A 25,207-nucleotide genomic window follows, 5' to 3' on the forward strand; every position below is an offset into this window, starting at 1 on the left:
TACATAATAACAGATACAAGAGTCCTAATAGGAGTTGGAATCGACAACCTGTTGAGAACATTGTTGAACTGTGTGCCTCAAAGCTTATCACTTCCTGTTACTGATGGGGGTTTGATTTCTCTGACAGTTGCACGTGGCAAAACGTCAGGCTCATGTGTCTACGCAGCTGGAAATTTGCAACAATAAATAGTCAGTGTGGAGGAGGAGAAATGGTCAAAAATGCGGCTTCATCTCACAAAGAATGCAGGTTTGTAAAATTAAATTTTTAAGGGTGGACACATCAGAATGCTCAAACATCTTTCTATGCAACATGGGCTTTAATTTAAGGAATGCCATGTATTTGACACTCTACACAAGTGCTTCTGCTTCCTAAGACAGCAGCACGTCCGTGACCAAGGGTGAATATCCTGTTATGATAATATTATAATAACATTAGCTCCACATGGCAGACAGGCTAAGCACATTTTTTGTTTATGAAAAATAATAACAAAACAGTGGCACTGACGCTGAAAACCTGTGTAGGCCTACTTTTTTTCCCACACAGAAAATTGATCAGGAATCAGTAAGGGAAGTGATAAAGAACAGGACCGATGAGCGGAATCAATAGTGGCATTGGTATCAATAAAATGTTATCAATCCCCATCCCTAGTGCTACAACACTGTTTAAACTAAACAATAATTTCTGACTTCTACAACAATATTTCAGTGCAGTTTGGTCATCCAGCAGACACCCCCCCAAAAACCCCCTAAAAAACCCCAAACTACTTTTCCCTTTTTTAAGTAACACCATAGGTGCATGCATGTTTTATTACACATGTACAAGCATGAGCAAGTGTACGTTACCCACACGCACACTCACTGAGTACAAGTGCAAAAGTACACAGCCAGGAGGCTGTTCTCTTTCTATGTGCAGATGAGCAGACTAGAGAGCAATGAGAAAGCACCACAGGGACAAAGAGCTTGTATCTCAACTGTGTGTCACTTTTTATTGGAACAGAAAGAGCAAGGAGGTCAACGGTACAAAAAAAAAAAAAAAGAAAGAAAGGAAGGGAAACAGACGTGAGGGTTGGTAGTTAAGCAGTGAGCGGTCACTTGGTGCCGGTGGTGAGCTTCTCCAGGTCATGGATGCCCTCCTTGTCAATCAAACGGACAGTGAAGGAGGGAAGGTTCAGGATGAAGCGCTTGTTCAGCTGGAGGAGGAAGAAAAAGACAAGAAATATTAAGAAGCAGCATCGATGCAGAAACATGTTGAAACAGCGAACAACAGGAGATGCAGAGTAATAAAGATAGTATACGGACTATTAAAGGTTAAAGGCCGAGCCACATAGAACACGATTTTTCATGTGTTTTGCGCCCATCAATCTCCTGACTCACAGAACAGATATGCTTCCCTTTTATCAGATGCATCAATCCACAATGACTCCAAGCATCCACAGGAACCTCCTGCAAATTTCTGTAATCTCCATAAACAGCTGTTCAGACTCACACAGATCTCCCAATGTTTATATGTTAACCTATTAACAGTATCTGTAATGACTGATCAAGGCTCGCAGTGTGGCTATCAGCTTGCCGGTTTCATTGTAGAAATAGAGAATCCTACAGATTCCCACAAAAACCTGTGCGTCAATAAATAAAACTACGCTGATTTCTTCTTATGGAGCAGTTATTTATGTCCAGTAAATTTCAGCCTGGCGAAGACAGTTTGGCTGGCAGCTGTCCTCTTGGCTCCCCGCGTCTGAACAAAGGTCGCATTGAAGGTCAGTGCAGACTGAACGGACATCTTGCTTTTAGTGTGGATTCCCAGTGAAAGCCAAATTAGAGTGAATTTTCTAAGTTCCAGAGAGTACAAGGACTGAGGCCACTTTGCAGAGCTAAGCTGCTATCCAAGAGGCTGAGAAACATAATTAACAATTAAATAAGATTATAATTCTTAATTCAAGGAATTAGAAAAAATTTGAACTCACTTCTTCGATGCACTTCTTCAGCAGATCCACAGCCTCATCTCGGGTCAGATCTAGAACACAAAAACAGAAAATGAGAGATGCTGAAATGGGACAAAAATGGAATGACAAGGGACAAAAATGAGATTAAAATGAAGAGGAAAACAGCTTTTACTAATTGAGAAATTCAGTGGCTGTTGCAGTATGTTATTGGGGAGAAAGGGGGGCATGATGCCATATGAGGAAGTATGGTAAGGTTAGGTTATTGCTAAAATCAGTCAGATTTACTGAGGATATTCTCACTACAAACCACCACTGAATTAACCTGCAAATTGCTGTCTTGTTTCTACACTAATCACTTGCCATTAGGTGAAATAATTAAGTTAAACAAGACCCTTACACTGTCGTGACTCTGTAACATGACCAAAGTGTGATGAACACCATAACCTGTGCAGTGTACGCTCTACAGACCATCATATTCTCTATTTCTCTCTCTTGTCTTTCCAGACAGTCCCACAGGAACAATAAACAGAACATGCAAAAAACAAAATAAAAAAAATAAAATTTAAAAAAAAACAACAAAACAAGCATGAGGCATTTCTCTGCACTGACCTGGTCTGTAGTGCCGGTCAAGAATGGAGAGAGTGAGGAAGGCTCCGTAGCCGTGGGCAGCGAAGGGGGCCTTGGCCAGGGAAGACAGGTAGTCCATGTAGTAGAGACCGGGGCCGTCTGTGTCATCGAAGCCCGCCAGCAACAGGTTCACATGATATGGAGTCTAGAGACAGAGAGAGGGGAGGGAGGGAGGGAGGGAGGGAGGAGGTTAATATTCAGATCTATGAGAAGGGTTTTTACACAGTGTTAGCCGAGGATGCACATTAACTGAATTTATAACTCCTCCAGAACCATGGAAGAGATGATATGACTGTTTTCACAGGCTGAGTTGTCTTTGGCTACATTCACATTACAAATAAATGTAGCCAAAATCTTATTCTTATTTTGCACTTATGTGACACAGATCTGATTTTTTCAGAGGAGTTTGAACACAAATTAAATTTTTTTTCCAATCGGATCTGAGCCACTTCCATATGTGGTCCTAAATCAGACAGCGACTGTGTGAGAATGGTTATTCTTATTATATCAGAATTCATGCGTCTTTTCCCCTTACGTCCATGAGTTTTTTTTCACGCCATAATTAACTGTGCAGGCGCAGATCACTCACCACACTGAGCATAGCAACTTCTTCTTTTCAACACAGTATTTTGTGGGGCAATTTTTAAGCTTATCGATTCAACTGTGCTTAATTTTGACTGTTTTCAGAGTATTTTCTTACTAATAGACTAGTCGACTATTCATTCAGTCATTCACTTTCTATCTGCACTTATCCTGGTACAGGTTCGTGGGGAAGGGGGCTGGAGCCTATCCCAGGTGACATTGGGCGAGAGGTGGGGTACACCCTGGACAGGTCGCGAGACTATCACAGGGCTGACACATAGAGACACACAACCATTCACACTCCCATTCACATCGTAAGATCCAGACGTCCACTGACTTCAATTCTTTCATAGGTCAAAATGTAGAGTTAAAAATGAGCAAGATTTAAAGGTGTGTTGTAAAAATATGGCCTAAAACTGGATAAAAAGTCCATTTATGACAACCAAATTACACAGACCATGTCCTTGATTAAATTATAAATTCCTCTGGGTCTGAAAATTGTTGAAAACATGTGGAATAATGTATGTACACAACTCAACAGAATATATAACATTATTCTGGTGGTTTGTAAATATTTTAATGTGAAGAAGTTACATATATCTATAACTGTGCTTCTAAGTATTTTTGTCAATCAGGTCATGAGATCAAGACATCCATACCATACAACTTCTTTTTCTTAACTAACAGGGTTTATTATTTAATAAGTGACTTTTCAGCTTAGCAGAGTCTTGGCGTAACGCACACATTAATGCAGCAGTGAGAGAAAGAAACATGAGTGAGACAGCACGGGGAGCGGCAGCTTGTGATGGAGGGAGAGGAAAGGTGAAAGGGCGTCACAGGACAGAGGAGGTGAGTGTGTTCAAGGGGGGAATCAGGGTGTCACTGGCAGTGTGACATCTGCTGGGAGTCAGCACCCCTATTGCTCCCTCCATTGCTCCCCCCTCCCTCCCTCTTCATCCCCTCTTTACCTCCCTCCCTCCTCCCCTCTCCGCCGCCTTCACCCTGTGCCCTGGAGTAGCGCCAGGGCTCATTAAAAACTTCTGAAGTCGTTTCTCTTGCCCCTTCCTCCCCCCCTTCTTCTCTTTTTAAATTACATCTTTTACGCTTCCAGCCTCTTCTCCCTTCTCTTCCTCCAAAACACTAATTTTCTCTCTTCATTTTTTGCAAGCCACTGTTCCTCATTTAAAAAAATCCCTTTAAAGCTCGACAATTTTTGGGGGTATTTCAAAACAACTTATGGCCTAAATTCTTGACGGAGGTGGAGGCAGTGCTGCGTTTTTGGTTCAAATGCAACAAGAAAAATATAATAGTGCATTCGCTGTGGTGCAGTAAGGCAAATGTGATTCATATGACGCCGGGCGAGTTGTGATCTGCACACCTGCCCTCTCATTTCAATTTATCTCTGAGCCAACCTGCTCATTTCTGTGACTTGTGTGTTAGCGCCGTGTTTGCCACAAGGGCAATGATGATCGTTAGGCTCCCTGTGGAGCCGGCTTTAGTCTGTGTGTTAACGATGGTTTCGAAGGCACACACACACACACACACACACAGGTGAGAAAGACTGTGTTTGTGAGTGTGCGCAGAGGGCGTGAATCTCAGGATGAATATCTTAGTGTGTGTACTTTAACTCCTCCGTGAGCCTTGTGAACGCCCCAGTGGCGTCACCCCCACCCACCAGACACCTGTCTCACTGGTTACAATGTAACAATAATATGGACTTGGCATCAAAATAACCTTCCCTTCCCATGTCACCTCAGAGGGAACCAGGCACCTTGTTAACCCAGCCACCTGAACTCACACCAGTGTTCACATGCAAACAATACACATCATATGTTTTATACCCCCTGCTGCAATGCTCGCTCTCAGCCAAACAAGGCGACCGAAACAAAAGCTTCACTTGTGAGTTACTGCTGTTGTCTTCAGCAGATACAAACAAGCTCCACCTGGTTCTGGAGGAATAGATTAACGTTCTGGAAAATACACATATTAGCGTTCCTGCTGAGTGTTATATGAGAAGATTGATACTGACAAACAGACGGTTAGCCTGGCTCAGTCCCAAGATATGAAAAAGTAACAGATAGTTTGGATCATAACTTCCTGTAAAACCACAATGTATAGCTTTATAGCTTCAATATGGTTTTTGTATGGCTTAAACAAGATATATCATGGCCTGCAACTAGGGATGACAATGGTTAATCATCAATCTGTCTATTTTGATCAATAGGTTAATTTTGCTGCTCTTTATTTTACTGCACCGCCCATCGACCAGGTCTAGTGGAAGCTAGCTAGCAGTGTTGCTCATTTTGTGATTACTGCTAGTAACACGTCCCTACCCAATGGCAATGCAGTGGAAAAACATGCTCACCCTCTGGTCTCACCCCACATCGCCCTGGTGAGTAAGTGGCTCAAGTTTGAGTCGCATTCACCCTTTAGAATTCTTCAATACTATTATCGCTGTTGGCACCGTTAGCAGTGTCAGTGCTGTCGGTGGTGCTAACATTAACAGTGCTAAAGGTGCTTTGCTGCTCAAAATGAAGCCACTTTACTAATCGGTGCCGTCTTGGGGGAGACCGAAGAGTCTAATAATAATAATAATAATCCTATTCTGTCACTGGGATTATGTTACCCGCAGTAATCTTCAAATAAGCAGTGCCGCTAGCTAGCTCCCACCTGACCCAGGTGGTGTGCAGTGCAGAGTGGCCAAGGCTAACATTAGCAAACCAGTAGAGATCGGAGGGTGGGCAATGGGCAGTATATGTGTACATGTTAACACAACTAGCTGGCTGTCTATGATTTTAAGACAATAAAAAACAGCACGTTCTCAAATTTAAGAAGCTGGAAAACTGACTTTGATGATTAATTATCGAAAATAGTTGTTGACTAATTTCCTGTCAACTGACTAAGATGGTTGTAGATGGATTTCATTGACAATGGACAGAGCCAGGTTCACTGTTTCCTCCTGTTTCCACTCTTTCTGCTCAGCTACGCTAACCAGCTTCTGGCTGTAGCTTCATAGTTAGTGTACAGTCATAAGAGTTGTATTGATCTTTTTATCTGACTCTCAACATGAAACCGAATAAAGGTTTTTCCAAAATGTTGCTCTATTCCTTTAAGACATCTGCAGTGTAGGATTGAGAGAGACAAAACAGCTTTGGTTGTGACACAAATTAAGGTCAGGCAGCTAAAAATCATCACAAACTCATCCCCAAACTCCCGTCTTCCACGTTCCGACACTCCCTCCCTTCCTCCTTTTCTTGCCTCCCACCTCCTCCCTCTTTCCCTCCCTCCCCCTATTTTTGCACCCTGCCCCAGGGCATGTTCTCTTTATTGGCATTTCTCCTCAATCTGCTGTATTAATTGTTCATCTGTGCAGGAGCAGGGGAACCGCGTGCAATATGGCGCCAGTAATTATTTGTACCCATTGTGTGCCCGTGCTACAAAATATTTTACAAACCCATATGGGGCCAGCTGTAGATCACCACCGCACAGAGGCTAACTGTTGCTGTGTGGCCTTATAGAAAAATATGTGAATAAACAAACTTTACAGATTGACAAAAATGGACTTTTTCAGCAAACTGCAAACAAATATCCACACATGTATGCAACAACTGATGACTGCGAGGCTTTTAGGCTTCTACATAATCTGAGAAAAAAAATCAAATGTGATATTTATAAACCATCTGCCTCCCCTGAGTTTTGCTGTATCTATTTAACCTTATGTCTGAGCCTCCTGCACCTAACTACACCTGTCTATTCAATATCAATTTCATCTGCATTCATCTTCAATAAGCAATTTTTGTAAACAATACAGTACATCAGACAAGAAGCTAAAACAAATAGAGGCAGAGCAGATGCTGAGTTTCTATGCCCCTAAAACTTTGCAGTTGTTGTTTTGCTCGGTGGTGAATTTCATGTGTATCATTACTGACATGCAAGCAGCAGAGTCGAGGCCTCAGGTGATTACGCTTACCGCTAGTTTTTTTTTTATTTTCTTTGTCTCCCCTCTAAAGCTTGAGTGAATGCAGTACTCCAGAGGTTAGCGGAGTTGTTTTTCTGGACGGCAGGCTGGTAAGCAGCACACAGTCATATGTGAACGGGGTTTCGCTTACTCTGCGCCGACATGCTCTGCTGACTTTAGCTAACTACACCTCCCGGAGGTCTGCAGCCACTGGGGTATGACATCTTTCAGACTAAAGGACTCATCTGTAATTTATCCTGCAGGAATAAGGCCATCAGAATTAACAATATACCACTGATTAATTTATCAGCCAGTGGTTTTTAACCTAAGGCTCTGGATGTGCCAGTGGGACCACGTGATGATTTTTTTTTTGTGGCGGGGGTTCAGAAGATGATTTAAGGATGGTATGAAAAAAAAAGAAAAAAAAGAATTTGATACACAAAAGCAGATCATTATCTTTCCTCTCTGTCTGGGCTAAAGTTGAATCTGCAATGATTTAATCAGATTAATTAAAATAAATTCCAACATATGCAGCCAGCTCCCCAGACAGGAATTGATCTTGGACTACAGGCGTTTTTCATCTACCTACATCTACATTAAATTGTTTTAGTCAACAAATGGGCTTAATCTACGCTGTACACGTTGCTAGAAATGTTTTGTTTAAAGTTGCAGATCCTTAAAACTTCACAATAGGCCCTTTTCACAGCAGACATTACGACTCATCATAGTAAAGGGCTGCAACTATTATTTTCACTGTCAATTAAGCTGTCCATTATTTTAGTGAATAATCAATAAGGTGTTTGGTCTATAAAATGTCAGAACAAAGTGAAAAATAAAGATGAGTGCTTCCCAAAGCCCAAGATTACTTTCCCTAATGTCTTGTTTTTTCCCCACAACCCATAGATATTCAGTTTACTCTCATAAAAGGAGTAAAGAAACAGAAAATATTCACATTTAAGAAGCCTGAATCAGAGAATTTGGGCTTTTTTAATTAAAAAAATACTCAAACCTATTAATCATTGATCAAATTAGATGGCAATTAATTTAATAGTTGACGGCTAATTGATTATCTTTGCAGCTCAATCACATTGGAAAAGCAGGTGCTACTAATAACACTGTCTGTTCTATTCATGCAGTTAAATACTACTGAGCTATCATTAATTTTACTATTTACATCTGTGCTTTTCCTACTGTGATATTTCAAAATGTCTTCTATGAAAAAGGTCTAATGTTTATCTTAAGTCATTTTGAGTTTATTTATTTATAGTCAGTTTTTTATTATAGAAAACAACTTCACTAAAGAGTTAATTAAGTGTTGATGGAACATGTAGAAAGTTTAGCAAAATAAAATATTCTTATTAAAGGGTAACTTGGTATATTTCAACCTGCACTCTATTGTCCCTTGTTTTTGTGTCTAAGTGACTAATGACGTCAACATTGTTTAACATTGGTCCAGAATTGAGCGAGAGCACTGCAGCGAAACGGGCTGCAACGTAACCACTTGGGGCTTGTGTCAATTTACGTCCATTCAACGTGCTTGTTTTTGTCACTGACAGGCTCAGATTATTATTTTAAGTCTTTGACAACATCATGGAAAGGAACCCTACAAAGATAGACCTTTTTGTTGAGGAATGTTTTGTGTTTAACCAGCCTCCAAGTAGAGCAAGCATACTTTATCAAAATTAATGGTTCATTGGACAAACCCAGAGTTGGTGACTGTTGGAACAGCGGAAAGATAGTGATGTTTGAACAAAGTGTGTTTTACGATAATAAAATTACTAATTATTTCAATGGATTCTGGGGGTTTGGCGATGGTGATTTCAGGGCTGTCTCTAGTTAAACAAAAGTCTATCTCTGTAGGGTCCTCTCTGTAATGCTGTCAGACACTTATAATAACAATCTGAGCCTGTCAGTGGCGAAACACAAACACTTTCCGGGGACATAATTTGACAGTGCAAAATTGCACACTCATGTTATATTGTTGCCTGTTTGTGGCTGCCAGCTGCTGCGTTCTTGCTGAATACTGGACCATTTTCTAAAATTGTTGTTACCATCAGTCACTTTGACACGGAACCATGGGACAATAGGGTCCAGGTTGGAAATACAGAAGTTTCCCTTAAACATTTTGAGAATGATTAGGATTATTATTTAAGTTGTATAGAGCTGAAATGATCAGTCAAATCGAAAATTAATTTTGAGCAATTATGTTAAGTTATTAATTGTTTCAGTCTTTTTTTAAAAGCCAGATTTCCAATAATCGACCAGTTCCACATTCTTAAATTTGAGGATTTGTTGCTGCTACCTGAAAATCTTTGGGGTTTCAGTCGAACATAATAAGAGCTTTAAAGACCCCTGTAAAATTTAATCTAATAATATAGATGAGAATGTATATTTATTGTCGATGAAAATAATTAACTAGTAACTAATGTGGTGATACTTTAATTATGCTATATGGTTTAAGTAATGCTCACACTTTTTCAAAAAGAAAAATAATTAACCCAAATAAGATATAAAAACAGGCCAGATTTGATCTATGGCATGTTTGTTAAAGAAATGTTACTTCTAGTTAATATAAAACGGTTCAAGACACGAGCAGACGTTTTCCCTGTTTCACATTCAAATGGACAACACACATTACATATTCTACATACTCAAGATGTTCTGGGGGGTAAAAACACCATAAAAAAACTGTTTATACAACATAATTTGCAAATGTCCGTGTACTCTGGAGGTTGATGAATGTGAGAAGAGCATAGCTGGAGGAAGGTGTGGGATGCAGAGGAGAAACTGCTATTGCTTCAGTTTCTGAGCACTCCTGAGAACGCAGCATTAGTAAATCCTGCACTCATAAAACCAAATTCATAACCGTGAGGCACGAAAATAACGATACACTCGCAGCTTATGGCAAGACATGAATATAAATGTTATCCTCCACAACATGTACAACCTTGACAGAATAAAAACGATCCTGATCCTATAGGTCCCTTCTGTGCGCACACATATTGTATCTGTGTGTATGTTGACTCCTACTCGTTCTCACACTCCATTCTGTGTAGTGTTGTCTACTGGGCCTGGTTGTTTCCCCCTGGGACCCCACACCTCCTCTTCCTCCTCCTCCTGCTGCTGCTCTACCCCTATCCCCCGTTCGATATGTCCCACATTCCCTTCTCTGCCACACTAATTGTTTTTTGTAATTATTTTCACCCTTCTGCTATTGTGACAGGCGGCGGCTGCACTACTCTTAACAAATTAGTGCAAGAAGCACAACGCAGAAATACGAGACACGGAACTGACTTGAGCAGAGTGCGTTACAGCTAAAAAACACATATGCCAAAGTGCACACAAACAGACATAAACTATGTACTTCAAGATTAAACAAATGTAAAATATATTAAGGCTGAGGCAGTTAGCGAATTAACTGATTAGTCAACTGACAGAAGATACTTTGATAGTGGATTTGTGATTTTAAGTATTTTTCTCTCAAACATTATATTCTCAAACCAGAGGATAAGGAGTATCTTTGGACGTCATCTTTAACTGTGGGAAACAATGACGGCCCTTTTTGGCCATTTTCTGATATTTAATGAATCAAGAAATTGATTATAGAAAATTATAGTCAGATCGTTTAATTATAAAAATAATTGTCAGTTGCAATCCCACTAATATGAATCCTACTGCTTTAAAAGCACACATGGTATAAGCTCAAAGATATACTATGTTATGATTTTCCTAAAAAACTACATACAGACTCACACAGCTTTAGCTCAGGAGGCAGAGCGGATCATACACTAATTGGAAGATCGGTGGTTTGATCCCAGGCTTCTTCAGTCCGCATAATGAAGTGTCATTGGGCAAGATACTGAACACCACACTGGTCACCAAAATGTTTGTGAGTGCATGTGAATGTTTGAAACTGAGTAGCAGGTGGCACCTTGTATGGTAGCCTCGGCTTTTAGCGTGTGAATGTGACTGTGGTCGTAAGATGAAAAAGGCTCTATGCAAGGGCAGGTCCATTTACCATTTACTAAAGTAATTTCACTGAAGCATCACTTAAGACTCACTGGAAGTGTGTAGTGGTGTGTTTATCTGCAGAGAGTTTACCCTCTATCTGTATTTTCTTCTTATTTTGCAGTGTTGGGGGCATTCCTGGGTACAGTAGCGACCATAAGAAGTACGCATCCAAGAGGAAGCTACAAAAATCGCAGACAGATTGCCAAAAAACCCCCCCACAAATATAATTGAGGTAAACAGCAAGCGGACATATCTGGGTTTGGCTTTTACTTTTGCTGGCAGTACTGTTTTCAAACAGTAACTGACAATTCCTACACAGTGTAACTTTATTGTTGGAGATGCTTAGATTTGGGGGGGCGGGGCTGTATTACAAGGGCCAAGTATCACACCGCATTACATTTTTTCAGACATCAAAAGTTGGACAGCTGTCAGGACACTTTTCTCACTTTAGATTATATTTTTATTTCAAGTTCTTTAACACTAATGCAAAAGTCAAGGTTTTTTTTAGTCATTTTTCCTCCAGACTAACCAAAACCGTCGCCTCACGCCGCCTGTGTCTCAGCCAAAAAGTTGCACCTGAACACATCGCAAAGGCTACTGCTAACAGCCAACCAGCACATACTTCTGCGCCTGCGTGAAAGAAATAATTCTACATAGCAAGAGGCCGTAGTAGTCTGCATCCATTTTACAAAAAAGGAAAACAGAAGACCAACATGATTGAATTAAATCCCTTTGAGACACATTTGTGATTTTAGGCTATTCAAATAAAATTGTCTTTACTTTAGTAGGTGATTTGAGGGGTTCCCCTTATTAGCAATATGACCAAAATGCGCTCCCAATGTTAACCTGCCATCCTTCTCCCTGCCCCAGGTTCGGACCCAGATGCCATCCTATCTGGACCCAGACCTAAAACAAGACCTAAAGCAAGTGACTTGCTCTATCATTTTCAGTCGCATTAACACTTAAACACATCATCTAATATAAAATATTACGCAAAATTTGTCCCATTACATAGTGACTGTCACTGAGCCATGATTTTGTGAAAAAAGGCCTGCAAAATTTGTAGTACAGTGGATGCAAAAATACATGACAGAGCCAGTTTGCCTTTTAAACTGGGAGTGCATGCTGTACTCTACAGGATGTCTCAGGGTGACAAGTACACAGATAAGCTTGGGTACACTTTTATTTTGTAGCCAACAAGGTGACAAAAACAAGCATTGGGTGGATGATTCCGTCCCCATTGCTAAAAGTGAACAAATTGCCTACTGCTAATACATTTTCATGGAGTAAGTCTCCATGCTTGTTTGAATAAATGCTCTAGTCCTTGCTTGCTTGCCTTCCACTGTACTGGCTGGTGTAAAAGTGTATTTTGCTTCTGCAGAGCTCTCAGGTCTCTGCAAGGCCTTAAGGACAAACATAATAATTTAAAAAAGCGCTGCACTTTTCAATACGTGTTAAGCATAAGGAAACAATAGGGATGCACCGAATATTTGGTAACATTCGGTAACCGAATATATTCGGCCGAATATTGCAAAAACACCCCACACATTCGGTATTCGTTGGATTAAGTGAAAAGCAAGGCCAAATAATAGCGGCGTGTTTTGATAACGCAATCAAACAGCGTGCGGTGACGGACAGAGTAAAATGTCGGCAGTGTGGCGATATTTTACTCCGTCCGTCACCGCACCGGTTGTAGGTTGAACTGGGGTCACAGACACGGACAGGAATACGTATTCCAGTCAAATATGGTGGCGCATGATAACGACTTACCGGCGACGGAGAAGTCCGGCTCCAGGTGAATAACTTGTTGTCGTGACTGCCCAAAAGTACCTGGACAGCCCAGCCACGGCGGCACACAGGTATGTGGCGTATCAGAGGAGAAACGAGCCGTTCACATTTCTCTCTTTGTGTCAGGTAACGGTCCACAAACCTCACCGCCCTTTAGGGACTGTTCTTTACTTATGAAGGGACTTGTCAGGGGAGGAGGGCGGCTGGTTGATTCTTATTTCATTTATTTATTTTATTTTGATCCCCCCTATGTTAATCACTTATTGATGCTGTTTTTGAAGTATGAATACATCAGTAAGTAATTTATTCCATTGAAATATCATTGATGTATTATAGAAAAGTGATTTATCTTTTTATCTTTTTATAAATGACAAAAGGCACATCTGCCTCATTTTTGCTGTGGTATCGTGATACTACTCAGAACCATGATACTTTCACTGGTATCGTACAGTAGGTCCCAATTTTGGTACCGTGACAACACTAATCTGGAGGGGGTTCATCTGCAAAAACTAATGAAAAACTAAAAAACGGCATTCGGTACTCGGTATCCGGCCAAGCGTTTAATATTATTTGGCTTCAGCCACAAATTTTCATTTCAGTGCATCCCTAATAAACAAACTAACTCACCAACATGCAGACTGATAAATTAGCTGATTAACTTGCCAGGTTGAAAATCCCAGCTTGTGTAAGTAGTGAGGATAAACTTGCACTGTTATGTGTTTGGTCAGATTTTGGTACTTAAGTGTTGAAGGTCAAAACCGTGGTATTGTGATAATATACCCAGAGCAACTGTGCAGTTGGGGTGGGAGACGGTGCTGCAGGCTCAGGTGTTGTCATGAAGTCTCAAAGGGAGAAACCTCCGTCACTACTCACACAACAAGCTGACAAATGTACCTGGCTCTGTCAAAACGCAAGGACTGGTTCGGCTTGAATGTGTCATGCTGATAACGACACAAACAGAGGTTTAATTGCAAGTGAGACTGAATTCCCATGTGAACTTCGGAGTAACACTCCATAGCAGCAGTGTCACATCATCAACACAAGCAAAGCTTATATTGTTTTTGAGTGGTTTTTAATTTCCTGTTTTAGCCCAAAACATATAGTCTACAGCAGTGACTAATACACATTTTGCTATAGATGAGTAAACCTACCACATATGGTTACCGTCCCTGCCATCTGAAGTGAGTATTACTTTAACTTATGGGAATTAATTTGTGATTCTATCTTTTGTTCCCTAAAGCAAAATGAGATTGCAAATGCTAACAGAGGGCTGTAATTAAGTTTTAGTGAAATCAAATGATTAAGGTAAAATAAAAACTAAAATATTTATATATTTTATGATAAAATAAAAATTAAAATATTTATAGGTGTGTTCACTCATTACTCGACAAGGAATATGCTAAATTCAGAAGGTGACCACTGGTACGGAGGATTCATTAGCTTCTGTTTTGTTAGCTGAGGAAATATACAAAAATATGTGTTGAGCGTCTTTGCAGTGGGTTTAAACAAGCTAAAAACATGTAACCTAGAAGGGCAGAAGATAAAACAGGCCAGAGAAAACATGGCAACACTAAACGCAGCAGATGGTTGCAAGTTGGATTTGCATTTGTGGTGACATCACAAGGCTGTTCAGCTTGTTTTCTGTGCATAACAATGTCTGGATTTATTTTCAAAGACAATTTTCAATTTTCACACAATCACATCTGACAGTGTGGTAAAAGAAATGGCAATAATATGAAACGTTTAATTACTTTGCTGGCTGCCTTTGGTTTGTTTTGGCAAAGTAGCTGTATTAAGGTAGTAACAGTCAAGTTTTTTTGCTTTAACTTATTACGAAGTAAATGTTGATTGTACAATGTAATGGCTTCTTCTGGTTAACCTTTTTGAATGATGAATATAGACAACCATCACCTGCTGCCATGGAGAGAATCATTTCCTCTCACACAGGCGCAGAATGTATGTACTAATTGGCTGTAGTTTTTGCTGTGTGTTCAGATGCAACTTTTTGGCCGAGACACAAGTGACATGAGGCCATGCATCAGTCATCCTTCATCATCACTAGTTATTTGATGTTGCTTTGGTGTGTTGGGCCTTAAGCCTCACTTTCACCATACTGTTCTGTCTGCCACCAGGTATGAGGGAAAAGTTAAAAGGCTGTCTGTTTCTACTTTAACATTATCTTCAATCAATTTTGGCTATATTAACATGTTTAATCATAACTTGTCTTTCCCTGTCTTGAAACCCCTTTTGGCTAGTGGGAATTCTGGGCAACTGGTTACTTATATGTTCTGTCAAAAAGTGTGATGAGCTGTCTAGATTGTCTTGTCTTAAGATTATTTTCTTAAAAAAAACCCTCAAAACTCTAATTTTATCAGATACCTGCTGAGAGTACCCAAAGTGGAGCAAATATTACTAAGTTGATCCACAAAAAGACATCATTTTTTATGTTACTGTGCGAAGCAATGAGGTTTCAACAAGAGAATATCCCCCTCAACTCAAACAATTACTTTGGTTATGATTATAGTCATATCTCTCATCAAACAGGTCAGTAAAAGGAAGAAATCTTCCCAGGGCGTAAGAAAACAATTGCTACAAAATAAAGGTTAGGACCACTGCTTTATGGGACTCTGATGGCTGTTTAATGGGCTGAGAGTAAAAACACCATCACGTGTAGATAAGTCTAGTGCCGACAGGAACGAATTATTTCAAATAACAATTTCAAACAAACACAAATATAAAAAGTGGATAAATGTCTAATAGATATGCAGGATGAAATAAAAACATAGCGTTCTACACTTTGTTATGTGGTCTTTTTATGCTTTGGTTATGCAAGAATGACTGTTTAATCTTTTTTAAAGCCACTGTTTATTTCTTAAGTCAGAATGGGTATATCATTGTAGGGTATGAACCTCACAAATTTAAAGTTTTTGGTTTTAAATGCTGTCATGGGACACTAATCTGAATTTGTCAACTCATAGTTTGAGCCGTTATATTCCAACTAGGGCTGCAACTAATGATAATGTTCATTACTGATTAATCTGTAATTATTTTCTCGATCAATTGATGAACTGCTTGGTCTACAAAACATTAACGAACAGTGAGATAAGTCTGTTACAATATCCTAGAGCCTTGAGTGGCTTCATAAGATGTTTTGCTTTGTTTAATCAATATTTTCAAACCTAAAAATACTAAATTTACTATAATGTAAGACCATGGAAAGCAACAAATCCTAATTTGAGAACCTAGAAATATAAATATGTGGGGGATTTTGCTTGAAAAATTACTTACTTATCAAATTAGTTAACAAATTATTTTCCATTGATAAAATAATCAATTGACTAATTGTTGCAACTCTGACTCCAACTCAGTTAATTTGTGTCACTAGCAGTTATGATGTGTAAAACACGAACAGTCTTATCTGTGCCTAACTGAGCTGGTGTAGCACACAGTTAATAGACACTCCAGGACACTGCGAAGACGGCCTAGAACTTACACGGTTTAAATGGAATGAGGAACATATAAATTGTCATTATTATTTTTTGTGAGTGTATCATGATAGTTACCCTGCTCCGAAGGTAGTCTGCAAGATTCTTTCGTGTGAAGTTTGCTGCTGCTGATGGACTGAGTTCATAACCTAAAGAAAAAGACAAGACAAAGTTTTAGGTGTGTGCCTCTTGAGCAAATACACTTGCCATCTAGTAGGACTTTACTGTGAATGACTTGACATTTTGTAGTTAAACTTGAGACTTTCATAGAGAAGAAAGGAGTGATTTACCACTCTGTCACCATGTTAAAATGTCCTTACCGTTCCTCATTTTGTAGAGCTGGACATTCTTCTGGATGTACTCTGCAAACTGTGCTGTGTCTCCCGCTTCTCCAACACACAGCAGCAAAATCTTCTCACTGAGCTTGAACATCTTGTCATAGTCTGGTGAGTAAATAAAATAATTTATTTATTGTATCAGTGTTTTCATAGATTATTCACGTGGAATTAACTAACTCCCAGAGAGAGCAGTGTCAGATCAGCACCTCTTTCACTTTCAATATCGAAAGCCTGCTCGGGGAGTTTATCCTAATCCTGTTAACATTAGTCTGATTTTCTAAAGTATAAAACAGATTTAACTCAGTGCAGCGCATGACAGGTATTCTACACACATTATTATATGTTACTGGAAGTAAAAATGTTCAAACTGTGTGAGCAAAAACAGAACGTGTAAGATTTAACCGAGACTTAAACTTAGCATGGCTACGGTTAGCTTTGCTAGCTCCACTTATATTCAGAATATGTGGTCACATTGTGGTTTAAGGGAAGTAACACATTACAAGCCAATATAATGTAAGACGAAAAGGCTTTAAAGGCAAATTTTCAGTAGCACAAGCCGGATTAAATGTGAAGAATAACTATAAAAGACTGTTGGCAGGTGTAGCTAAACCAACCGGCTGAATGGCTAACGCTAAGCTAACGCGTTGTCATACCGTGTTTCATCTGAATGATGCTGCTGGCTGCAACATTATCGGCAGCGACGAGGACGAAATCAGGTCCTTGTATCCCAATTAAATATTCCATTCTGTGGAGCAGGTATGAGCTACAATATTTTATTAAAACTCTGAAATAGCAGACGTCTCCTTGCCTCCGCTGTACAGATTACACAGCAAAAGTTTGAGATAGGTGACGCAGGTTGATGTCGTCAGCGGAAAACAGGCTTCCCTCCTATCTACGCGACTCGGGCGGGCAATTTGAGCGGACTACTGTTGTTTGTGTCACCCGTGTGGCGATACTACTCTACCTACTGTCAAGTAAATACAAGGATACTCGGTTATTGTACAAGGAAGGCGGTCAGTATGAACGAAGGGACGCCTAAAAACATAATGGCGGAATCTGGTAATCTTAACGGTTCTCAGAGAAGACGGTCATCGCGGTTGAGTTCTCCTCCTGTGGCTAAAACTGACAACAACATGGCGGCGGCCTCTGTTGCTGTTAAACGCTCCATCGTTGTGAGGAAAATAGCACCCAGAAAAACAGTCGCACCATCAGAGCAAAACAAGGAGAACACGCCGAGACGGTCCGGATCGGAAAGCAGCCAGCAGAAGAAGCCAAAGGTCTCCACCCCGGATCCTGTCCCGAGTCGCAGGGGCTCCTCCTCGGCTAAGAAGAAGAAGAAGGCTGCTATTCTGTCACCGATCCTCCCCTCTTCACCGCCGGCTTCACAACCCCAGCAGCCGGCGGCAGACCCAGAGGACGCGGTGTGGTCGCAGAAAGTGCGCCGCTCCTACAGCAGGCTCAGCGACAAGTCCTTCAATGGCCCCGACACCAGGGAGACCATGTTCGGCTTTGAGATGCTGAAAACCCCCGAGGTTGTCCGGAGAGTCGATCAATCCAAGACGGGTCTGGAGGTGTCTGGATCCTTGTCTGGTCTGAACTCATTCACGTCTTTGCTGGAAGGGGAAGACTGTGGTTCAGCTTTCCCCGAGCCGGACCTAAACATCCCCGGAGTGGCTGTGGTGAAGGAGAAGAGGAGGAGGAAGAAGAAGGTGCAGGAGATTGGCAGCACGGAGCTGGAGGCACTGGCTGCACAGATGAATGCAGAGTTTGAGGAGGCAGAGGATTTTGAGCTGATCGTGGAGTAATAATGAGACTGAAGGAAAGACTGAAGCAGCATGTTATTTTGTTCTCCTAACATGCTGAAGAACTCTGACAACACTTACCTGTGTGCCTCATACTCAAAACATTCACCCTTATGTACATTCCCAGCTCTATATTTTGTGAATTAATGGTGTTTCATATGTTTGATTCTTCATTTAAATGATCTTAATGTGGTCGTTAGGACATTACTAGGTGGTCAAATGATCAGTAGAAAGACAAGTAAAACCAAAAGCATCATTTTTGTTTTTGTTATTATCAATGCATGTATACAGATTTTTTTTTTTACAGTGATCAGATATCTTATATTTGTCACGTTAAACATTCAGCTTGGAATGATAAAACATGCATTTTCTAAGTTTGTTTTTAATTGGGCTTTGACTGTTTTAATTGACTTTTAAGTCACAGACTGGATGGTTGTACACAAGTTACATAAAGGTGAAATATGTGAGTTTAAAATGATTATTGTAATCACAGGTGGAAGGTGTAGCTTGTAAACTTTGAAACATTATTTGACTGAATGATGGGATCTGAGAGCTATAACGGGATTGTTATCTATCAGGAGAAAACTGACTAGACTGATTTGGCATTTTGTATTTCTTCATAATATTTTTATCATTGAAAAACAACAGAAATGTGAGCAGCAGTTCAGAGGTCTGTAACCAGGATATCACCATTTTAATATTGTTTTACATCCACATTTAATTGGCGTAAAATTTCAGAGTAAGACTGTCAGAAAATAAATGTTCTTAGATTATTCATTTTATGCTACACTTGTCCTTTCTTAAACATAAAACACACCTTTTATTTTTGCTTGCCTGTATGTAAATAAATATTCATACAATTTTAATCACCAGAATTGCAAGTACACCTAGAGGTCTCCTAGAGGAGAAATCCTTTAGTCTGCCAAAACAGCACATTTTGAGATTTTGTCAGTGAGAATTTTAGTAACATCAGATTTAATAAAACCACAAAACATACTTGCAGTATTTAAAATTTCACACAGCCTTTATGAATGGAGCCCAAAACAGTAAATTACCCTCTAAATCTGGGCTCAGTAACATGCTTGTGTCGTACAAGTAATGCCCAAGCTTAACTTATGACACACTAGTTCAGAGACAATGCCATTAAAAATCTTCATATAATCAGCCAAAAGTATCCTGAGCTATGAAGTGTCACTGTTGCATATGTATGGCTGAGATTTATGGGGAACTGGCACCCCTTATTACTGATAACCTGCACAGGGCCCTAATAAGGTGCTCACCAAGCATGCTGACAAACAAACATTCCTACACACAGCATTGGTCTCTGGTGATTATGATGAGGCAGACTGAATGAGTGAGCCGGCGATCTGTCTGGATTTAATGAGAATGGTGGACAGGTACAACATTTTCCTCTAGAGTCTCTTAAAGGTGTAAGTGGATGTGTTGCATAATTTGCACTAACAAGGGGGGATGTTATCAACCGTCATGTCTGCCTCTGAATGTGCAGCCTTCTCTCTTGTTAACTGTGTCTGAATGGAGTCTTACAGATCCAACATGGTCCTCTGGTAGTTTGATTGATTCATTATTTGTTCCTGGAACATATGGTAATAGAGTTCTGAGAATTTCAACATGATTACAGAAGTAATTAATATGATTTCTATTTAAGAGTACAGAGTTTTTCAAAGATGTAAAAGTGTAATCAAAACAGTAATGACCTAGTCTTATTTTCCATTTAAAGTATTATCAAAGCACCAACTAGGGTGGGGTTTTGAACCTTCACATTTTGGGGCACTTTGTAGCACTACTACTTTTGATTTTATTTTGATTTTATTGAAAACTGATACAAATACAATGTGCTCAGATTTGTATTCTTCTCACTTATAATCTGACAATATCTGATAATATTTAGACTTAAACGGACACTTTACCCCCAAATCAAAAATAAATATTTTTCTACTTACCTATAGTGTGAATTATCAGTCTACATTGTTTTAGTGTGAGTTGCAGAGTGTTAGCGATATCGGCCATAGAGATGTCTGTGTTATCTCCAGTATAATGGAACTAGATGGCACTCAGCTTGTGGTGCTCAAAGTGCCAACAAATAGAATTGAAAAACTCTACAGCAATGTCCCTTTCCAGAAATCATGACTCAGTTACTCAAGATAATCCACAGACCTTGTTGTGAGCAGTTTCATGTTCATGTATTTTCTGTCTGCCAAACTACACCTACCACCTGAATTACAGTGCAGAAGGAAGTGTGCATCTACTACTAGCTCACCTAGCAACACTGAGCTAGCTAATGTTATAGCTCAGCCGAGGAGATCACTATTAGTAGTCCTTTTTACACAGAGATTGCACTATAGGGCCACTAGGAAGTCCTTGCTAGCATCCTGGAAGCAAAAGAGGCATGATGGGTGTGACATGTAACAACGGCATTGGCCTCTTGTGGAACATACAACATGTATCAGCAGTACTTTCTAAACAATACCATCCCTGTTACATGGCGGCTTATCTCACCCTCTGCTTGGAGGGTAAGGACCTCGTTGTTTTCCCAGTTTGCGGACATTTGCAGTTCTTCTTTGAGTTAGCTGGTAACTGCTGTCAGTTGTTCTTTTAATTAATTCTTTTAAACATCACATCAGTCCTGTCCATGGTCCCGTCCTGCCAGCTGTCCCTTTTACACAAACACTGATTCGGCGCTGTTACTACCTTCACTGCCAGCTTAGGGTCAAGTCAGCTCTGTCCCCTCATTCTGTGACTGTACCTTTAATAAAGAATGATGAGGTGACAACAGCGGTTGCATCATCATGAGCCTCTCCTCCATGAGTAGATGCACGCTTCCTTGTGCGCGGTGATATGGTTGGTGGGCATAGAAAGAAAATAGGTCCTGCATGAAACTACTTACAACAAGGTCTGTGGATTATCTTGAGCAACTGCGTCATGATTTCTGTAAAGAGACATTGCTGTTGATTTTGCGAAACTATTTTTTTTGGCACTTTGAGCACCACAAGCTGAGTGTCATCTAATTCCATTATATCGGAGAGAAGGCAGACATCTCTATGACTGTCTGATATCTCCAACACTCTGCAACTCACACCAGAGCAATCTAGATTGATAAATAGCACTACAGGTAAGAGGAAAGAGATGTATTTTTGATTTTGGAGTGAATTGTCTTTTTAAATTTACCTAGGAAAATATCTTGTCTGGCTTCTTTTGCTACATGAGAAACAGGTTTTTGCAGAAAAACATTGATATTCGACAAAGTAAGCCAAAACAATATTGTTTTATCTGTAATAAAACTCAATAAGATACCCAGCCCTTGTAGACACAGACTTGCTAATCCATTTACAATCAATAGATTAGATTAAGGATTTTATTTTCTTGATACCACTGTAAGATTCACAGCTGTCTTGGGACAACATCTGGGGGACACTTCTCAGCTGGTCACCAACTTTGTGAGACGTTGATATTTGGTTGAGTTGACGTTGTGACATCGGGTGACCAGAATTCAGTGTCAGAAATGGGAATAAAAAGTAGGTATAACTGCAGCCAGAGCAGCTACCTGACCTGCTCACCATACGTCAATCCACGATCTGCCCCCTTCGCCCTTTGGCCTAGGAGCGGAAGACCTAGCAAAAATGTTGAGTTAGCGATTAGCGACTTAAAATATCAGGTTAAAAGAGAGACTGTTAATTAAAGGTAAGGGTTACATCTAGAGTTGTACCGATACCAATATCAGTATCGGAAATGCCTCCGATTACTGCCTAAAATGCGGTATCGGGCATCGGCGGGTACAGCCAATGACCAATCCGATACCACGTAATGCCTCATGTCATTACGCATACGCACGCTACAGGCAAACGAAACGGAAACGGAGCGGAGTTTAAAAAGCATTCTACTGTAGCCTTTAAAATGTCTTTTTTTACCAAATTGTGTGGCTGCACTTTAACTTGTGTCTTGATCTGTGTCAACACTGGATAATAATAATGATAATAATAATAATAATAAAAAGTTTTATGGCATACTATTATGTATTTATTTCTTAATATTTTACATAGAGTTTTAGGAGTTGAGACATACAACAATTTATGTCCCATCCATTTTTATTTTACGCGCTGGTATCGGATCAGTACTTGGTATCGGCAGATACCTAAGGTTCAGGGATCGGAATCGGTATCGGGAAGGAAAAAGTGGTATTGGTACATCTCTAGTTACATCAAAGTGATTTATTGCTACTGTTGTTTGTATGTCTATTCACTACAGTGTCGTGTTATAACAGGGTTCAGATAACCATTGTAATGGTTGGTTTGGCTTGTACTACTGGTGGGCGTGGTTTGTAGGGAGTGACGTGGCGTGTATGCTACCAACATAATATGTCTGCAGCTATACGTCTCAGGTTTAACACCAGCGTCAATTTGACGTAGAATAAGACAGATGACATTGCTATTTTGTTGGTGTCAAGGTGTTAAGTAACCAAATCCAGTATCTATCGAGCCTCTGATGCCAATGCCATCTTGACGTATAATAAAAATGGAAGGTCTGGGGAGCAAAACCCAACATTAGCAAAGCATCATAATGTTAACATGCATACAATGTGAAATTCTAACGTTGTTAGACATTTAAAATATTGTCATAAGAGTCCAATGTCTCATACTGATGTCTTGTGCCAGTTGGGTTGGTTCATTATGATGTTTAAGTTTATTTCTAGATGCTCTTTACTCAAGCCCTTATAATCATTGCTGTATTTATAGTGCCAAATTAAAATACAGACAGAACAGCTCTCGAACCAATGTAACATTAGTTGGAATAAATACACCCTGAAGATCTTTACTTAAATTTAAAGTGATCCACAGTAGTTTGAGGATGCTGACAAGTATATCTCCACCTGTTATACCAACCATGAAAAAAACATCTCTGAATAAACTATGAAGTTGGTTATTTACATCTGCTGTGAGCACGTACACACGCTGATAGTATTTGTGAGTGTGTGCGTGAGGAAGAGAGACATAGAGGAATAATAAGTGTGCAGCAGCGAGCGAGTAAATCCACAATTTGCTCACGCATTTTAGGGTGTGCAAAGCGTGCTGTGTTTCTCCTCCTCAGGTGCCATTTCATGTTCATACCCTTCACTTGGCATCTCAGCTCCCTGGGAGAGGAGACATTTTTCAACTTTTTTTTTTTTTTTTTTTTGCAGAGCACAACACATGGTGGCTTGCCTTTTTGTATATTTTTAACAAGGCATTCATGTCTGCTTGTCACTACGACTGAAAGTTACAAACAGGAGTGAAGTAGGAGGAGTGTTTATGAGCTGCCAGGAACAGTTATTGATTTACAATGCTGCTGCTGCTGCTGCTGCTGCTGCTGCTGCTTGTGCTGGCTTTTGCTTTTGAGTCTGTTCATGCTGATTTTTTGGGGAGGTTGGATATTTTACACTCATATTCATGTGTTTTTTTTTACCCCTCTCTTCTCCTCTTGCTTTTTCCTCTCCTCTCCCCTCCTCCCTCCCCACATTTCACTCACGGCAGTTGTCGCTGGTTCAGCTTGACTGCTTCGTTAGGGCTCATCATTTGCATTCAGATTAATTATCTAATTACCGACAAATGTCCGGCGGCCACCCCACACTCCGGCTCGTCAGCTCTCAGCCTGTAATTATTTTAATCATTTACTTTCATCTGGAGCGTTCTTGCCATTCTCCTGTGTTTAGAGGCCATTCTTAATTACCCTGCCAAGACACTCTTTTCATGAGAGGGAGGGGAGGGGAGGGAGGGAGGAGAGGGGTTGGTTTGAGGGAGAAGGGAGCAATTGGGTGAGGGAACATGTGTGTGTGTGTGTGTGTGTGTGTGTGAGAGAGAGAGAGAGAGAGAGAGAGAGAGAGAGAAAGACCAATGGGGACATGATCCAGAGGCTTTGACAGCACAGAGGAAGCTCCCTGCTCTGCTGGATGCTCTTTCCTCTCTCCTCTTCTTTTTTCTCCCTCTTTCTCACTCTCTACATACACCCCCCCCCCACCCCCACCCCACAACCAACTTCCTCATCTCTTCTCTCACCCACCCCTCGCTCCCCCTCCTCCACGCCCCGCTTCCCCCCGTTATACTTCCTCCCTTTTTTCCCTTTATCGCAAGCACACACAGGAATCGCCCGTGGGCTTCAGTGCTCTGACTGCTAATACACTGACACACACTTACACACACACACACACACACACACACACACACACACACACACACAGAAACAGGCAGACAAGAGAGAGTCATGTGCCCTGTTTGTGGCACTCATCAGGATGCACACATCTTTCCACTATCTGCCTGGAAAATCTATACTCCTCTCAGCTCTGTCTGTCTCTTTCTCTGTCTCCCACCATCCCTCCATCCATCCATCCATCTATCAGACCTGCATGGGTGCACACTCATACATGTCTATCTGCTGCCTGTCTGTCTCTCTCCATCTCTGCCTCCTCTTTCCCGGTGTTTGGACAGGCCTCGCGTCAGGCCTGCTGCTCCCTGTCCTCCATGAGGGACGACAGTGGTGGTGGTGGTGGTGGTGGTGGTGGGGGGGGGGTCATCCTCTTTCTCCCCCGTGTGACCGCTCCATAATGATGCTCTCGCTCACCCCTTAAGCCACTCAGCCTCCTCTCTCCTTCTCTCCCCCCTGACTGCTCTTGTTAAGAAAAGCG

General features: G+C 40.7%; 2 protein-coding genes across 2 annotated transcripts; one reads left to right on the forward strand and one right to left on the reverse strand.

The window, feature by feature from the left end:
* Nucleotides 1-960: 960 nt before the first annotated feature.
* Nucleotides 961-17,596, reverse strand: psmb2 (proteasome 20S subunit beta 2). The gene is made up of 6 exons (XM_049603017.1): nucleotides 17,386-17,596; nucleotides 16,715-16,837; nucleotides 16,473-16,543; nucleotides 2,553-2,715; nucleotides 1,965-2,014; nucleotides 961-1,190 (listed from the first exon to the last, which is right to left on the reverse strand). The coding sequence occupies exons 1-6, from the start codon at nucleotides 17,474-17,476 to the stop codon at nucleotides 1,089-1,091; spliced, it is 600 nt and encodes a 199-aa protein (XP_049458974.1). The 5' UTR covers nucleotides 17,477-17,596; the 3' UTR covers nucleotides 961-1,088.
* Nucleotides 17,597-17,623: 27 nt separating this feature from the next.
* cdca5 (cell division cycle associated 5) lies at nucleotides 17,624-19,307 on the forward strand. The gene has a single exon (XM_049603016.1). The coding sequence runs from the start codon at nucleotides 17,752-17,754 to the stop codon at nucleotides 18,535-18,537; it is 786 nt and encodes a 261-aa protein (XP_049458973.1). The 5' UTR covers nucleotides 17,624-17,751; the 3' UTR covers nucleotides 18,538-19,307.
* The last annotated feature ends 5,900 nt before the right edge of the window (nucleotides 19,308-25,207 follow it).

Source organism: Epinephelus fuscoguttatus, linkage group LG17 (assembly GCF_011397635.1).
Source record: "Epinephelus fuscoguttatus linkage group LG17, E.fuscoguttatus.final_Chr_v1".
NCBI lineage: Eukaryota > Metazoa > Chordata > Actinopteri > Perciformes > Serranidae > Epinephelus > Epinephelus fuscoguttatus.

What these genes read in the sequence shown, in the direction of transcription:
- psmb2 (XM_049603017.1), bottom strand. Translation starts at nt 17,476, where the DNA reads ATGGAATATTTAATTGGGATACAAGGACCTGATTTCGTCCTCGTCGCT. An exon ending in GCTCTACAAAATGAGGAACG is followed by an intron (nt 16,544 to 16,714) that starts GTAAGGACATTT and finishes CTTTTTCTTTAG; the next exon opens with GTTATGAACTCAGTCCATCA. An exon ending in TGACCGGCACTACAGACCAG is followed by an intron (nt 2,015 to 2,552) that starts GTCAGTGCAGAG and finishes TTTGTGTTCTAG; the next exon opens with ATCTGACCCGAGATGAGGCT.
- cdca5 (XM_049603016.1), top strand. Translation starts at nt 17,752, where the DNA reads ATGAACGAAGGGACGCCTAAAAACATAATGGCGGAATCTGGTAATCTT.